General features: G+C 30.0%; 1 protein-coding gene across 1 annotated transcript in view; it reads left to right on the top strand.

The window, feature by feature from the left end:
• The window catches only part of Actbeta (Activin-beta), a 59,767-nt gene extending 52,729 nt beyond the window's left edge, over window positions 1-7,038 (top strand). Inside the window, exon 3 of the mRNA XM_008196762.3 lies at window positions 1,270-7,038. Coding sequence (XP_008194984.1) covers window positions 1,270-1,878 — 609 coding nt within the window. The 3' untranslated portion in view covers window positions 1,879-7,038. The remainder of the gene's footprint in view (window positions 1-1,269) is intronic.
• Window positions 7,039-19,249: the final 12,211 nt, after the last annotated feature.

The raw sequence follows: 19,249 nt of genomic DNA, 5'->3' as shown, positions 1-19,249 counted from the left end.
TATCACAGCCCTTGAACCGTTTGTTATAAATAAATACTTATTTTGCATTTGATAACCGAAATTTTGATAAGCCTTCTAGAATTTTCAAAATTGTCGACTGTCAAAATTCAATGCTAGCATGATTTTTCCAAAATGGTTATCAAAAATCAGTTATAATTCAGTTTTTTCTCCATAAATAATATTTATGGAGATTTTTATCAACACGTCCTACATCTACCTCTTACAGTTTTTAAAAAAATCACAAAAAAACTAATTTTACTTCGTAATTTTTATGGTTAATCAAGTAGACCTTGCAAAATGGTCAACAATTGTCAAACATTAACATTTTATTTAAATTTTAGCTGGTCCATTATTGATAAGCAGCAAAACAATTATATTTAATTATGGTTTATGCTAACTTAGTGAATTATGTAGAGTCACTCAGTCAGTCTGACATCAAATTTTGAACTTCTTGAATAAAAATGGTGAAGAAATAGGACATTTCTTTAATTAATAGCATAATTTTATCGTATTTTTCGACAGTTTACTTGATTAAACATGAAAATAATGAGCTAAAATTCGTTTTTTTGCGATTATTTCAAAAACTGTAAGAGACAGATATAGAAGATGTTAATAAAAGTCTGCATATAAATTGATGTTGTTTTAATTGGCATTGAAAAATATGGTTATTTTATTTGAAAAAACTGTTTTATAATCATTTTTTAATCATCACTTTCCAAAAATCGTAGTAGCCTTGCGTTTGACAGTTGACAATGGAGATTTGAACAGACCCTTCGAACCTTTAAGTATTAAGTCCAAAAAGAATTATTGTAAAGAGTTCACCAGTTGTGATATTTTAAATAAATCCCTACAAATGAAAATTTATATAAAAAATTGACATACGTCAAAAACTATGACAGATGAATATTAAAAACTAAAGTACATTTTACTCAGTTTCAAGAAGTGAATTCAAAAATGCAATAAAAATAAGAAGTTACTCTTTAAAATTTCAAAGTTGGCGCCAATTTCTCGTAGTTCCGGGAATTCAACTGTTTCAAAACTATAAAAACGCCAACGTGTCGCATTTTCTTTCAAAATTACTTATTAACTATTTTACATTTTTATCAATCCTATTTAAAAAAAATAATTCGGTAGAATGCGAAGTTGGCGATTTTATAGTTTTGAAACAGCTACTAGCTATATTCGAAGTAAAAAGTTTCTAATGTAGGTCCTAAAAGAATCAGTCTGTATTTGGTAGAGTTTTAGTGTTGAAACTGTTTATCCTTGCAGGACTTTGACCGTCTCGCCTCCGACCCCATCTCCCTCACCCTGCGCGAGTCGCAGTCCGGGTGGCAGAAGCTGGACCTGACCGCCACCGTCCAGCAATGGCTGTCCGACTCCCCCAAAGAGAAGCTCCAACTCCTGGTGGACTGCAGCTGCTGCAGCAACTGGCGCATCCACCTGTTCAACGGCGAGCCCTCCCACCGCAGCAACCCCAACCGGCCCTTCCTCGTGGTGCACACCGACCCCACGACGGCCAAACGCGTGCGTCGGCGCGCCCTCGACTGCTCCGAGGACTCGGGCAACCAGTGCTGCAAGCAGCGCTTCTACGTCTCCTTCAAGCAGCTCGGCTGGGACGACTGGGTGATCGCCCCCCAGGGCTACCACGCCAACTACTGCCGCGGCGACTGCGGCCTCCACCGGACGCCCGACACCTACGTCACCTACCACACGCACGTCATCGAGGAGGTGCGGAAGACGCACCACCTCAGCGGCATGCAGCCCTGCTGCGCCCCGCTCAAGTTCTCCAGCATGAGCCTAATCTATTACGGACCTGACATGACCATTATCAAGCGGGACTTGCCCAAAATGGTCGTGGATGAGTGCGGGTGTCCTTAAACGACTTAACGTTACTAATGACTTGTGAAATGTTATTAAGTTTTCTCGTGTTACCAATTTAAGCAAATTCATTCAATTTCAATCATATGTAGAGGGTAAGGTAGGTATGAAATTTCGGACTGAGCATGTGCCCAATATTTTACAAAAAGACTTTTCATAATTAATATACGATGACGAGGGGGTGCCGAGTTTTGACACCGCTTGCGATTATTGTGCATTGGACAGAGGTCGGCCCACAAATTCAAAAACACACTGTCTTAGAGACGGTTTCATCAATAATAACTTAATTTTGCCACCAATTTAATCACAAACTCACAAAAAATGAAAAGTTGGATTAACTGATGAATAATAAGTCAGTACTTGATCAAAGATTTATAAGCGAAAGCCCAAAGAATGATTTCTTAGCCAAAAATATCCAGAGTGAGTTTAAAGTAACGCAAAATATTCATATTTTTGTTGTTGAAATTTTTTAAAAAAAGCAAAAAAAAACAATCGCCTTTTATAAATAAGGCAAAAATAAAAAAATAAAGAGGGGTAAACCGCAACCCAATTTTTGTATACTAGATTTCCCCGGATTTCCTCTAATTTCCTCAAGATTTACCGAAATTTTTCAAAATTATTTCCCGTAAATTAAATACCTATTACCGCAGATTTTACTTCATTCTTTCACAATCTAATTTTCATAATAATGTATTTTTTAATTTGTAATGAATATTAAATCATTGGAGATGTTCATCTTATCGAAATCAAAAGACAAGTCAAATTCAGAAATTTTAATATGATTATTTGATTTATTGTTTCTTATATTTCTCGATGTAATAAAATGGTCACTTGGTGATTTTTTATTGTACTGGTGAAAAGTTCATCCCAAAAATTTATGAATATATCTATATGAGAAAATGTTGAATTATACACGTAAAGAAAAGTTGGCACTATCTGCTCGTGATTTTTTTCTAAAATTCGCAGATAATAAGAAATTTTTCTTTACTTGTATGATAAACTACTTCTTCTGTTTTGCAAAATAAACAAATAAAGCAAGAAATAATTATTGAAAATTTAAAAACGGCAAAAACATTAGTGAAAATATTGGTTCATATAACTTAAACATACAAATTATACAGTTCTGAAAATACTTTACGATCTATTTTGTTTTAGGTTTATTATACAGAGCGATTTTTTAAAACGAGCCACCAACATATTTCAGAAAATTAACAACCAAACATTTACCAGATTTTCTAAATTCATTGTGAATAAAACATTGTAAATTTGCTAATTAGTCTAAAATTATTAATTTTTCTGTCCCATTCCAACTCTTAAAATAGAAAATGGCGCCAATAAAACCCACTAAAAAAATATTATTGAAAATTGCCAGTTGTTGTTAAAGATTAAAAGCATTTTTACATCAAAAAGCGCGTGAACATTATTTTCAATAACCTTAAGATGTCTTATGACATAAAGATTTTATTAATTAAAAAAATCTTTTCTTTAGCTTTTGCATGCAATAAACAGTATATAGATTATAACTTTATCGACAGGGATCACAAAATCTTAACTTGCTCATGCGCATTATTTGAAAATTTCCTATAATTTCCCCTGATTTCCTCTGTTTTAACTGTTTTAATTTATTTTTGTATTTTTTGTTTTCTTTTTGATTTTTATGTTTACCTATCAGAAAGATAAAAGAGTAAACTATCAGCCATTTAAAAAAATAAAAATGACATCAGAAATGTTACTATGAAGTCAGAATATAGCATACTTTACAAAAATAAAATCGATCGGTCCGAAAATTTTTTTGAAATCTGATCTATTACAAAATAATGAATTTTGTGAGTTACTTTAAACTCCCTCTGTATTGTTTTTCATGAAAAATGCAACAGTTTAGACAATAAGGAGACGAGCTATTATCATGAAATTTGGCTACACTGAGCAGTTAAGTAGCAAATGAAAATATTTTTTCGATTTTGCGATTTCTGAAACATTTTTTATCCAGAAACACAGTTATTTTGCAAAACATTCTCAAAAATAAAGTGAAAAGTCGCCGAATTGAGTCGAAAGTTATGGTAGTTTGCGTTTTTTGACAGTTTATATACGTTTTTAATCCAAATTTCCAACTATTTTACAAAAGCCGATATGACAATAGTGTTATATTAGCAGCTTAAGTCAACAATGACATTATTTTGTAATGCAATTTCGTCCAAAATCAATGAATCACGAATTGGTTTAAAAATGGTAACAGAAAGCATTTTCTTTTTTATAAATTAAAAAGTGCTACGATGTTATAAACGGGTTTTTTTGAAAATTAATGTGTTATTTTTAATCAGCATTACGTTACTAATACAAACGTTTTCGTTCTTTTTTTATTCAAAAGCTAAATTTGGGCACAACCCAGTTTAGTAGTTTTTTTGTAGGTTGCTTACAAGATTTCTTAATTTTCGTTGGAAGGTTACTGTGTTTGACAGTTTTCTGGAATTTTTTAACCGAATAAATAAAATAAAAATCTATCTGCATACTTTATTATAAAAGCATGCAGTATAGTTAATAACATACAAGGTGAATCTGCTAAAAGTATCTCAATAACTATTTTTTAATCTATTTTTTCATTTTATTTTTATTTTTTGGGACTAACGTTTGTTTTAAAATGACACAAGTAATAACATTTTTGGACCGATTTTTATTAAACTTATTACATAATTAATTAATTAATACATAAGTAATTGCAGAAAAATTCTTAAAAATCACACGAATAGAAAAAAGTTATTAAGTACTTTCTCTATGCTTTTTTAGAGGATACTATACCGACAATACTTAAAAGGAAACTGCTCAAACGAAACTAAATTTGTAAGTTCTTTTTTGATATTTATGTCTATAACCAAGTTCTAACAAGTTAAAAAAACTCAAAATTTCCAACGTTTCAAAAAAATACGGTTAAGATAAGACTATACTGGGCACATTGCCCAAGCGTGCGTGAGAATGCACAAATTGGAAATTCAGTTTTTAAGAAAAATAATAGTTTCTTAACGGATTAATATTTTTAAGAAAAAACCTAAGGTTCAAGTGGCTTGAAAAAATACAGTATCATAAATAAGTCAAACACAAGACTCCTAATAAAATTTATTAAAAAATTATGTACCATTTAAAAAAATAAAATCACCAAAAATGAGGTTTCTTTCATTTGGTTTTCAATAAATTACATGTTTTTTGTTCTATCTTTATAAAGTTGTTGCTAAGGGCTTTAATCACTTGCGATATTTTTTTCATGCGATTTTAACTTAATTTTCTTGTAAAAAAGTAACTGAATCAAGTTTTTTTACTGTCAGAAAATAGAGAATTTTTTTCACTTTATTTTTATATCACAACTTTTTCTTTACACTAATGCGTATTGTTACTGATCACACAATTACGATATTCTTATGCAATTTGAATATTAATTTTAAACTCGGTTACATGAATTTTTTATTATTTTATTTAATAATTTAGGAATAACATCCATTAAAAAAAACATTTTATTTATTAGTTTTCTTAAAAAATTCTGTTTAAACTTCAATTCTTCCATTCGCCGAATTCTGTGTCATTAACTGATAAGTGATTTTTGGGATGCAGTAAAAATTCCTTTAGCAGATTTACCTTGTATTATCAAAATTAAAAGCATTCTTTGAACATAATCGTCAAAACTGCCTGAAGCAAAATTTTCAAAAATCGGAAAAGGAAAAAAATTATAAAATGTTAAAAATGGAACCATATTTTCAGACATCTCACCGATCATTTGTAGACACATAGTTAAATAATTTTGAATAATAATAATTTTTTGCCTAGAGATTTTTTATAGTGTTTTTTACTTTTTGCTTATTTTGAACCTTGCAATTTTGGAAAATATTCAATCATCATGATATTAAAAAAAGGTGATTTTTATTGGAAAAAAACGCTTTAGCTCTTCATCATTTTCGTTATTCCAAAAAGCTTTTCTAATTTTCCATTAGTAAGTTAATTAATTACATTGGTTAATTTAAACTTTTCCCCTTTATTTATTCCCGGAAATAATTTACAATAGAGCACAAAAAGTCCGAAAAATGACAAAGTATTGTACTGTGCAACTGGTGAAACCGACCTTTAAGGAATTTTGGAATTAAATCAAAAAAAACAAAAAAAAAATTGAATTTTGCGGACCGGCCGCCCTTCACCTGTAAACGATTATGTCTTAAGTGCCTTGCGTAGGTAATGTTTTAGCCCTCCTGGCCCGCTCCCCGCCCCCATCACCAGCCCCCGGAGAAAACAGCACACCCCTCGTAATCTCATTTACACCAACTCGTATTACCGGTTGCCTACATGCCCGGCAACCAGCAATACACTCTTGTAAATTAAGCTGACTAACTCAATTTCGTGATTGTAAAAATTGAAATATCACAGCTGAACCTTGTACATTAGCGCGAGAAGGGCTTGTGATTGTACTTAATGTTTGTGATTTTTTTACCATTATAACCTGTGATTTGTTTTATTATTTATTAAGGCATTAGATTAATTCACTGCCTCGTTTCGAATGTAAATTGTAAGCATTGAATGACAATAAGGTACTCTAAACCTACTAAATATATGCAGTATAACTCTCATAGTAAAGTATATAAAATGCTAGTCCACTTATAATACTCATAGGCACTTTCGGTTGTTCCCGTTGGGGGAATCACAGCTTCATGACAACTCTGGTGCCAAACACGTCGCCATGTTGTTCATCTTCCAGCGGTTTAAACTCGGATGTTCTTCCATTAGTAGGCTAGACTGGGTCAAAGGCAGCTGCCCCAGGTCGACACATATCATTGTAGTTGTGTTTTCGGTCTTTTTGGTCTGACCTGGGCACCGAAATTGCGAAATTTTCGGCACGTGGTTGGCACCCCTGCACTCCTATATCTACGCAAATGTACCCAAATTTTGCCTTACTATAAAAAGAACGTTAAATACCTATTCTAATCACCAAGTAATAAGGGAGGTACTAAATTCAACGACCAGGATATTTTACGAATAGTTGGTCGTTATTAGCTTTTGCAACCTACATAATTTGATAATAATTAGCTCATTTAGTGATAGAAACAACGCAATTTTACTAAAGAGAAAAATCGACAAATGTTCCTGAATTTAAAGTGTAATTACTCGAATAAAAAATTTGAAAAACTTGTCGTTTCTTTTTTCTGGTTCGTCCAGCAGGTTTGGGGCAAAAGTTTGTCAACTTTTATTCGGCGTTGTCTGTACATTTTCACGGCCCGTTTTCCCCCTTTTTCCTCCTATTCCAGACTTTGAATCTCTGCCAAAGTTCCAGCGACTGGATAGAGAATAAATTATTGTAGCGCTCTATGTACAAATCATTCATATAAAGAAGTTTGTCGCTCCTCTTGCCTCGCTCGACGAGGGAACTTAGAGACGGCCTCGAAAAATATTAAGTGGTCAAGAGAAAGACGGAAATATGCAGCGTCGGGACGCTTTAAAACTATGATAAATAAAAGGCGAGTTGCCAAAAGCTCGCATTGCCAAGCTTTTTACGAGTGCATCAATGGCGCAACTTGCAAACAGGCGAAAATCAATCAACGGATTATTTAATTTCGGCTATAAATAGCTCACTAATAAAATCATCGATACTAGATGGATTTATAACGATACATTAATTGCCTTTGCTGCTTTATTTACACCACGCACACAAATATTAATTAAATACAAAAAATAACTCTGGCAAATACAGGCACACACAAAGTAAATATACAAATATTTCTATATCTCAAAAACTAATAATCACTGTTAAATACTATTCATCTTTCTCAGTGCATGCGATGTTTTTCAGAATTTTTCTACAGTTTCTTACAACTAAAATTAATTAAATTGTATTAAATCGCTCTCAAAAATTATTATTTTATGTTGTTATTTTAGAACAAGCAATGTGTAAATCTTGTTTTGTCCAAAAAAAAAAAAAGATACAGAAGTGTCACTATAATTAATTAATATTTTCATAATTTCAATTTTAAATTAAACTTAATTAATTTTAATTATAATGAAGAGAAAAAAATATCTGAAAAAATGCACAGGCACAGAGATAAATGAAAGTATTTTACAAGAAACGCTGATTTCTGTGCAAGGGTAATTTTTTGAGATATCTTAAAAAATATTTAACAGACCCACCCTGTATAAAACCACCATTCTAAAACAATATTTCCAAAAACTCATTTTTTGTAAAGTTCTTAAACTTCCTTGAAATTTCTTTAAATCTCTTAAGACCAACAAGTGTAAAGTAATAATTAATGTTGTTGATTTGGTCTGTTCTGTTTTGTCCTTTGATAAACATTTATTTCCAAAACCAAAAAACTTAGTTTAGAATCAAAAAAAATTTTAAGGTACAAAAGTTGCTAGATGCGAATTTTGAAAGTAATGTCTTCTAGGCTTCGCCAATAAACTTGAATTCAAAAATAATTTACATAATTATGTATACTTAGTTTTTTTTTACTTTCAGGTAAGGAAACCTTACCTAAATTTCTAAACTAAATTTCTTCGGCAAACCTCAATACAGCATTTATTGGACTATAACTATAAGATCATGGTTTTCTGATTTATAGTTTCTGAGAAAATTGCACACAAAAGCAACATGGATTTGCATCAAAATACTAGTTCCATTTTTTCACAAATTTTTGCCGTTATTGAGAAAATAAGAAAATAGAAAAATTTACAAACACTCATGGGCATAAAAATAGCCCATTTTGAAAGTGTCTCAAAATTGATTAAAATCCGGTCTTATCATGTCTGATAGATTTGTATGTACTCTTTACAATGGAATAAGACCTTTTTTCCTAGTTATTTTAGCTTCGCCGTAATCTGCGTTTGAAAACAGATATGGCCATGAAAAGTTGGAACCTATGCCATTTTGTGGAATTTTTTTAAGTCGGTCTTAATGGTAAGTACTTGCTGTAGAAAAGTTTTATGGATTTTTCTATGCCTTTATAACCCTCTTTAGTTCTTAAAACCAACAAATGTAAAACATATTTCTGTTTTTTATTGTTTAAGAAAATTTCCTAAAATTTCCTTAGATCATTTTATTAGCATTGTAACAAAGCCTACGGACATGTAAAGGTTAGGATATAAAACGACGTACAAATATAATGTTCACGTTCTCGATAGTTCTTTTAATGTCACCAGAGAGGGCAGTTGTTCCGTTACCGTCCAAGTCTTCAGAGCAATGAATTTAAAAAATGGTTGTATTTGTGATACGGTTAACACACACCACACAAAATAAACACTGGCAGATAGAGCACTAAATTCTCACTAGTAAGACATAAACATAATGAGAAAAATTTATTGTAAACTATATTTAAAAAAAAATTAAACTTTTACCAATTTGCACTTTGGGTTTAAAAAATCCTGCGGTCGAGCCATCCATTCATTTTGTCTTAAAACCAAAAAACCCCCTCTGGGCTCAAAAAAATTTCTAGAATTCCAAAATTTCATGATTCTACTTTTTTCAAAATTTCTTACACTTTCTAAATTTTTTCAATTGTTCACTTGCTTTTTCTTTATGATTTAAACATTTTTTTAAACTTTACTTGGTTAGTCTATTTTATTTACTACTCCTAATAAAACATTATCCATTCTCTCCCGAAACCAAAACCAAAACCCAAAAATCTCAAAGAAAATCCGAAGGGTGAACCGCGGTGAAATCGGTGTACAAAATTAAGGAAATCAGAGAAAATCGAATGGATTTTAAAAATTTAGGAGAGATCCTACGAAAGTTTTCATAGAAATCCTAAAAGTTCAAGGAAAGGAAAAAATGTTAAGGAAATTTGGTGCACAAAATTCTAAAACTTCATGATTCTCCACATTTTTCTAAAAATAACTTGTACCTACCAACTAAAATTTTTTATTTTTTTAAATTCAGCCACCCTGACCCTAAAAAACCTACAGGGTGGTCCAGCTCAGATCCCGCCTTCTGTAGTTCAGTAATTAGTAATGGCGGACTTTTGATATTTTGTAGATGGTATTTCAAGAAAATATTTTTGATTGTACATAGTGTTCCAAAAAAAATATGATGTCAACATAATATTTTTTTAGTGACATGCTATTATTTTATCTTTTAGAATCCGTTTTTTAATTTCTTATACAGGGTGATTCAGGTGTGTGTAATAGGTTTATAACTTTTTTGGTAATTGAAATATTGCTATACTGTTTTTATTTTCCGAAAGATCGACTTAAAATCCATAAACTAAAAATATTTTCATTATGCAAAGGGTATACTGGGTCGTGAACCAAAGATATATTTTTTAAAATAAACACCTTATATATATATTTGCATAATTGGAATCTACTCAAAAAAATAATGTAATTTTATATAAATTATTATAGGCCTTTCTTCCTTCGTTTTAGAAATCCAATTTTTCGTAATAAAAAAGACCAATTTTTGAAAAATTACTGCAAAGTCGCCAATGAATATTTTCCAGGAAATTTGCAACAGAAAAATTCAGAATACCTTGTAGTCTTAGCAACTAGACGACTTTTAGTTAAAACATGCAGATAATATACAGAGTGTGCCAAAACACAAAAAGTTAAATAATTCAATTTTTTCTAAAGGAACATCCTGTATTTTTTTCATGTATCGACAGCAATTTTGATAAGCTTTCTAACGGAATGGGGTTTGCATAGCAAATTTGAAATATTTTTCAAGATTTTTCAAAAAAATTATTTCATTACAAGAAAATTTGTTATCCTAGAATCTGATAAGTCAAATAGTCATTTATTTTTTGATATGTACTAATGTGACTAATTACATTAGTGATCTAATTATTACTTGATACATAAATGAATTTTGCTCATCAAGAATTAATAATAAAATAAATAAAAAAAAAAAAAATTAGCACTTCAAAAAATATTTTAATTTTGCTGTACAAACAGCATATTATTAGAAAGCTTATGAAAAAAAACTACCGATACATGAAAAAAAATACAGGATATTTCATTTGAAAAAAATAGTTATTCAACTTTTTGCGTTTTGGTACAGCCTGTACATTATCTGCATGTTTCAAGTAAAAGTCCACTACTGCCAAAACTACAGGATACTTGCAAATTTTTTGGAAAATATTCATAGGGACTTTGCAGTAATTTTTCAAAAATTCATCTTTTTTATAACGAAAAGTTGAATAATTCCAAAACGAAAAGACATAGACCCATTAAGTTACACTATTTTTATGCGCTGAATCCAATTATGCAAAAATATACAGGTGGTTCCATAAAAAAAGTAACTTTGGTTCACCACCCTGTATACAATAAAAAAGTTTGTGAACTTTCGAATGTGTTAGGGTTGTAATAAGAAAAAATATTCCTTTTTCAATTCTGGATCGAATGATATAAAAATAAATAAGGGTTGCTGTTTGAAATAAGTAAAATAAAAGGCTCTAAAGTTTAATAACTTTGAAAATAAATTGTAAACACCCTGTAGTAATTCAGATCAATCAAATTTAATTAGTAAATCTTTTAGATCTTGTTCAAGACTATCAATGTCACCAAGAAAGCACCGTTTCTATTTTTTGTTAATTTTTAAAACTAAAGGTGTAAAACTTTTTTTGTTTTATTTTAAGAGTAATCCCTGAACCGATTAAAAAACTATACGAACACGTAAGAAGCTAAAAAGGCATCCTAATAAGCACAAGAAAATAATAGCCTGCCATTAAAAAAAATATTATTATGACGTCATACTATTTTGAGACACTCTGTATAATCAAAAAATATTTTCCTGAAATACGCTCTAAAGTATAAAAGTCCAAACAACGTCTACAAAATATCAAAAGTCGAACTAATAACTGACGAATTGAGCTACAGAAGATGAGAGCTGAGTTTAAAAATCCTTTTTGCTCTACTGCATATTTTTTTTCAGTATTTCTTAAACTCCTTTAAATTTCCTCAACTTTTCTCTTAAGACCACCATGTGAGAATGAGATGTTCTTAATTTATTGGAAAAAAAATTCGTTAATAAAGCGTTCAGAAACTAAGAAATTTTCATCTTATCATCGTCTATTCTTAGAAATGTATTAGTTTTGCTGCACATTTTGCTCAAATTTTCATAAAATGCAAAACTTTCTGGAGTGCTTCAAGCCCTGATTAAATCGCTCCGAAGTGATCAGGTGGAGGAAAGAGTCGAATTTTTTGTTCCATCTCTTGGAGCGGTTGGTTGATGAAGCGCCGACTGCGTCTGGGACGAGACCCCGACCCGGTGACGCCGGCGTCTCGTGACGTCACAGTGGCGTCTACCAGCCACATCACTCACTCGCATAGACCTTTGTAATGCATTGTCCACGACTCATTACTCCGTTTATTGTCGCAAAACAGTGCAACAATTTTCTCCCCAGCTAATCTAATTAGCCATCAGTTAGTTTCCAAAAGTTTTTTTGCTCCGATTCCGTCAAAATGATGGATCGGCTGAGCCACGAATGCAAATTTGTACATCTCTGGATTTTTTAGGTCAATTGCACTAAATCACTCCAAGACAAAAACTCCACCGTCTAGCCAAAACTTGTACTCTTCTTCCTCCTTTAAGTGCCTGTCAAATTTGATAAATCTCGGTTTCCCGATTGATAAAAGCCAGAGAGTGGCGCGCTCTGTGAGGGGGTTGAGGATTGAGGAAACGGGGGAAAGCGCCCTGGAAGCAATGGAGCGCCATCTCTGACCTACTGGAATTTTTCCGCGATTACAGCTGGGCTTAATTGAACATTTCTACTAAAAATAAATCTCCAATCAATTTTAATTTAGATATTGGCGATAAGACGTTGAAGAACTTGATTGAACTGGTTTGTCAATTGAGACCGTCCTCTATGGAAGCTCTTATTGCAATTTTTATCGCTTCGACAAGTAGCACAATTGGCTGGTTCTAGAACGAGCACAGAATGCTCGAAAAAAGTTTAACAAAATATTTGTTACAAGTTTGACTGAAAAATCATTTTTTGTGAGCTTCTTCTAATTAAAAATAAACAAATCTAAATGTTCACTCGATGCTATCGTAGTAAACACAGATAAATAGTTAATAACTGGGGAACAACTAACTATCGATTCTGGGATTAAGTAAATTTTTAATACGAAAAATACGAGCGTCATTTCTGTTTGCTTTCTAATCAAAAAAATAGAATTAAAAAAATTAATTCCAAAACTTGTGTGTCCATCCACTCTGTGTTGCCAATAAATTTTTTATTATATCTATGAGGTCCAGATCCAAAATCACTGGGGAGCTAAGTAAAACACTTAAAAAAATTGTTGTTTTTTTTCGTATAAGAAATATAATTTAACTAAATCAGACCCCAAAATCTTTACTTGGGTAAAAAATTACATTATCATTTGAAACTGTCTATAAATGAATGTAAGATCGTAGTAGGTATTAAAAATTTGCCGCTTCTTTTCAGAAAAAACAGACAATGTTAATATCTGAAAAATTTGATTTTACCAGTTGCCTGAGTAGAAAAATTGGTATTTTGCCAAAATTTTATAGAAATAAAAGAATTAAAAGCAGCAAATTCAAATTACAGAATCACCTGAGATCCTGCACTCTTTTAGAAATAGTCTGTATTTGTATGTACAGGGTGTTGCATTTTTGATGTTCAAAGAGGGAATCTCAGAAACTAAGACGTTTAGAGAAAAAAAACATTATCATGGCATTTCTATAAGAAAGTGTATCAAATGACATCGTTTTTAATTTTCTGCAGATTTTTTATGTAATTAGAATCTGCGACGATCGTATTTTTGTTTAATCGAAAATAACTTTAGCATAGTTTATTTTTACAGTTTCACACTTTTTACTTTAATAACCGTTCACAAAATTTCTATTTTTCCATGGCCCACTACTTTCAAATATTTTGAGTATATTTTTTATCAAAAGTATACAGGCTGCTCAAAAACTGGCGCACCAACTCAGTGGTACGTTATTGAGAAGCAAGTGCAGATTACGGGAAAAATGTTGAGAAAATTCCTGAAGTCATATTTTAAAAAATCTGGAGCTACAAACTTATTGTGTTAACTTCTTTAGTTTTCATTATTTTTTTATGTTTTTATGTTTCATACCAGGTAATCGTTCCGTAACAAAACGATGAATAATTATTTTTAAATTTACTATCATATTTTAGGAGTTAATTTAAATTAATTAAAGTTAATTATTAATTAAATTAAAGTTAATTTAAAGAAATTAAAATTTATCCAAAAAATCCCAATGTGTAGATGTGCCAACACTGGGAATTATTTCCTAGGAAACCGTTTCAAAAATCATTTATTTTTATTGTTGCTCAAATTCCATTGCGATCATGACTGTTAGACAACGTTGCCACATATCATTTATCTAAAATCCGTTATTTATCAATAACTTTAATACAAAGAATTTTTTTACTATTTTTACCTTTATATGTAACCACTTCTTTACCACACACCATTGAGTTGGTGCGCCAGTTTTTGAGCACGCGGTATAAAAATATCAAACTGTATTTATACAGCGTGCTCAAAAACTGGCGCACCAACTCAATGGTGTGTGATAGAGAACTGGTTACATATAACGGTAAAAATAGTAAAAAAATTCTTTGTATTAAAGTCATTGATAAATACCGGATTTTAGAAAAATGTCTAACAGCCGTGATCGCAACAGAATTTGATCAACAATAAAAATTAATTATTTTTGAAAGGGTTTCCTAGGAAATAATTCCCAGTGTTGGCACATCTACACATTGTGATTCTTTTGATAAATTTTATTTTTTTTTCAAATTAAAAAAACTGCTTAAGTCTGATAGAAAATTTAAAAATAATTATTCGTCGTTTTGTTAGGGAACGATTACCTAGTGTGAAACATAAAGACATTAAAAAATAATGAAAACTAAAGAAGTTAACACAATAAGTTTGTAGCTCCAGATTTTTTAAAATATGACTTTAGGAATTTTTTTAACATTTTTCCCGTAATCTGTACTTACTTCTCAACTACGTACCACTGAGTTGGTGCGCCAGTTTTTGAGCACCCTGTATAGTTCTCAGTTCAGAAATAAACTTCTCGAAAATATCATAGCCAACTATGATTCCTATTTAGAAAAATAAAACTTTATGTTATCAGTTATTACCGCTACACGAATGATAAAAAAACCGCGAATAACATTTTTAAATTTTCTGTAAAAAACTTAATTAAGTTAACATTAAAAGAAACATATCTTTAAATTTATTTCCATGAAAAAATAGCAAAATACTGTGTTCTTTCAGCCCTATTTTTGACTCTGTTACTATAGAAAAAAAAATTCGCAAAATTACAGAAATGACGTAATTTTAACTTAATGATAGGTGATTTTTTATCGCAGTGTTTTACAGTATTAGCATTCTCTTGTAAACTAGATAAGTCACTCTAAACAAATTTAAACCTATCAAAAGTTCGTTTATTTCTATATAATTTACTGATTTTTTGACTAAAATTAGCATCGCCTAAATAATAATAACATAAAAAATAAAAATATGACAAATAAAGTAAATCATAAACAATAAAAATATAAGAAACTGAACAAATAAGCTAGAATAAAATCATTTCGACCTTCGATTTTTCTGTTAATAGTTTTTTTTTCAGTCCTTTATTTTTGTATGTTCTCTTATCTGTTATTTTGTGCCTTTCCGTCATCCATGCTTTTTGTACATTTTTCTCAAATACAGGGTGTATCAGAAATACGTGTCTTAATTTTAACAACAGAGCTCAATAAATCAAAATTATTTTCGTGATAGAAACAAACAATTTGAACATTTAAAACAACAATAAAAATTGTTAAACATTGAGCGGCTCATTTTTACAAAAAAGAACGAAAACAGTAAAAATAACAATAAGAATTTTGCAAAACGATATACAGAAAAGTTGTTGAACTTGATGAGTTTTATTACGCGGTAAAATTAACACACGTTTGTTTACTTTTTCTATCTTTTACTTTTAGTCGCGTATTCTTGTTGTCATTCTTTGTTTTTCGTTTGATTCTTTTGTATACAAATTTTTTACTATTTATTTAAATTATGTTGTGGTTTCTATCACTTGTTTTTCTGTGCGTGCAATTAGATTTTCGCTTACTTTTCTATTGTTCGCACCTTTTTATGTAATGTTAGTTTTTTTCTTTATTTTAGATCTATTTTTGTGCTTTTCCTACTTTTTTAGATATATTTTTATCTTCTTTGTCATCTGTTTTCTATTTTTATTCTTGCGATCTTGAGGAAAAAAAACCTGTAAAACCCCCGAAAATAACGTCGTTTTTGAACTTTATTGGTAATATTTACTAGTTTAGTTTGTTTGAGCAAAATTCGTAATCTAAAAACCATTGTAAACAGGTAATAAAAAGAAGAAATCATTATTTTGTAACGACATGATGACATTCTCAATCCTTCCTTTGTGATTTTTTTATTTTGCCCTATGAATTTATGTGAGATAAAGATAACAGATAGATATAACTAAGTTTTGGGCCAACTATTTGCTAACGTGCTTGAAAAAAAATTTCGAGATTATTGATATGTTAATTTAGAAATGAGCTGAAATATTGGAAAAAAGTAAAAATTGTTATTTTACAGACATTTCATACAAATAAAACAATTAAAAGCGGCAAATTCTAATTCCAGAACTACCTGAATCCTACACTCTTTTATAAACAGTATGTATTTGTATGTACAGGGTGCTGCATTTTAAATGTCCAAATAGGGAATCTCAGAAACTAAGACGTTTAGAGAAAAAAAAACAATATCATGGCATTTCTATTTCACTTCACTAAATTATAAAAAAGTGTATCAAATGACATCGTTTTTAATTTTCTGCACATTTTTTAGGTAATTAGAATCTGCGACGATCGTATATTTGTTCAATCGAAAATAACTTTAACATAGCTTATTTGTATAATTTCACACTTTTTACTTTAATAACCGTTCACAAAAATTTTATTTTTCCATGGCCCACTACTTTTAAATATTTTAAGCATATTTTTTATCAAAAGTATATAAAAACATCAAACTGTATTTACATTGTTCTCAGTTCAGAAAAAAATAAGCTTTTCGAAAATGTCATAGCCAACTATGATTCCTATTTACAAAAATAAAACTTTATGTTATTAGTTATTACAGCTAAACGAATGATAAAAAACCTCTGATAAGTAATAACATTATTAAATTCTCTGTAAAAAACTTAATTAAGTTAACATTAAAAGAAACATATCTTTAAATTTATTGCCATGAAAAAATAGCAAAATACTGTGTTCTTTCAGCCCTATTTTTGACTCTGTTACCATCGAAAAAAAATTCGCAAAATAATAGAAATAACGTAATTTTAACTTAATGATAGCTGATTTTTTATCGCAGTGTTTCACAGAATTAGTATTCTCTTGTAAAACTAATTACTGATTTTTTTGACTAAAATTAGCATCGCCTAAATAATAATAACATAAAAAATAAAAAAATGACAAATAAAGTAAACAATTAACAATAAAAATATGAGAAACTGAACAAATAAGCTAGAATAATATCATTTGGACCTTCGATTTTTCTTTTAATATTTTTTTTCTTAATCGTTTATTTTTTTCTGTCTTATCTGTTAATTTGTGCCTTTATGTCATCCATGCTTTTTGTACATTTTTCTCAAATACTGGTATTAAACTTAACAAGTAACAGAGCTCAACTAATAAAACATGATATTTCATTTTCAATCTTTCCTTTGTGATTTTTTTTATTTTGCTCAAGTGAATTTATGCGAGATCACAGATAGATATAACTAAGTTTTGGGTCCAACCATTCGCTAACTCGCTTGAAAAAGATTTTTCTAGATTACTGATTTATTAATTTAGAAATAATGACTTTAAATTAATATTAAATTAATATATTAATTTTTTTAAAAATATACGCTGAGAAGGAAAAAAAAAGCAAAATTTACGTAAATTACGACTCATACAGGGTGACCCAGGGATGCGAAATCCGTCTACTTTCGGTTCAGTTTGATAAAAACCATTGTGGTGCAAATGACTAATCTGTTGCCATGACAACTCATGTAAAAGTTATTGCCAAGAGTACGCTATTTGCAGCACAATGGTTTTTATGAAAGTGAACCGAATATATAACTTTTTTTATTGTTTGAAATATTGCCATGCCAATAGATCGACTTAAAGTCCACAAACTAAAAGTATTTCTATTGTACACAGGGTGTTGTATGTAACCAAAGTTACATTTTTTTAAATGGAACACCCTACATATTTTTACAATGTTTTTTTATACTCAAAAAAATAATGTAACTTTATCTCTTTTAGTTTTAGAATTAGAAAATTCTAAATTCTAAATTTAGAAAATTAGAATATAGAACTTTTCGTTATAAAAAACACCAATTTTTAAAAAATCACTGCGAAGTCGTCTTTGAATATTTTTCGAAAAATTTGCAACAGAAAAACTCAGAATGCTCTGTAGTTTTGGCAATAGTTGACTTTTACCTGAAACATGCAGATAATGTACAGGGTGTGCCAAAACGCAGAAAGCTGAATAACACATTTTTTTTAATGGAAACCATGTATTTTTTTACAGGTATCGATAGCATTTTTCATAAGCTTTCTAATTGTAGGCGGTTTGTAAAGCAAATTTGAAATATGTCTTAAAATGTTCAATTTTTTTTCTTTAATTATTTATTTATTTATTAATTCATGATGAGCATAATTCCTTTATGTATCAAGTAATAATTAAATTACTAATGTAATTAGTCACATTGGTACATATCCAAAAATAAATTACCATTTGACTTATCAGAATCTCGGATAACAAATTTTCTTGTAATGAAATCATTTTTTTGAAACATTTAGAAAAATATTTTAAATTTACTATGCAAACCCCACACCGTTAGAAAACTTATCAAAAATACAATCGATAAGTAAAATAAATAAAAAATACATGAAAAATACAGGGTGTTCTATTTGAAAAAAATGAGTTATTCAACTTTTTGTGTTTTGGCACGCTCTCTATCCTGCATTCTTTAAGTCATTTTTTTGCTAAAAGCACAAGGTATTCTGAATTTTTTTAGTGCCGGAAAATATTCATAGGCGACTTTGCAGTGATTTTTCAAAAATTGCTCTTTTTGTAACAAAAAATTGAATAATACCGAAAGGAAAAGAGATACACCCATAACAGTTCATACAAATTTACATTATTTTTGGCGTAAATTTGGAATATGCAAAAATATATAGGGTGTTCCATTTAAAAAATATAACTTTGGTCCACCACCCTGTATACAACACCCTGTGCATAATGAAAATATTTTTAGTTTGTGGATTTTAAGTCAATCTATCATATAATAAAAACAGCATAGCAATATTTCAAACACAATTAAGAAAATGCTGAAATAGCTAAATTATTTTGA

This window comes from Tribolium castaneum, chromosome 8 (genome assembly GCF_031307605.1).
Source record: "Tribolium castaneum strain GA2 chromosome 8, icTriCast1.1, whole genome shotgun sequence".
In the NCBI taxonomy this organism is placed as follows: Eukaryota; Metazoa; Arthropoda; class Insecta; order Coleoptera; family Tenebrionidae; genus Tribolium; species Tribolium castaneum.
Note: the sequence above shows the minus strand (reverse complement) of the source record. Positions and strands in the feature narration are given on the sequence as shown.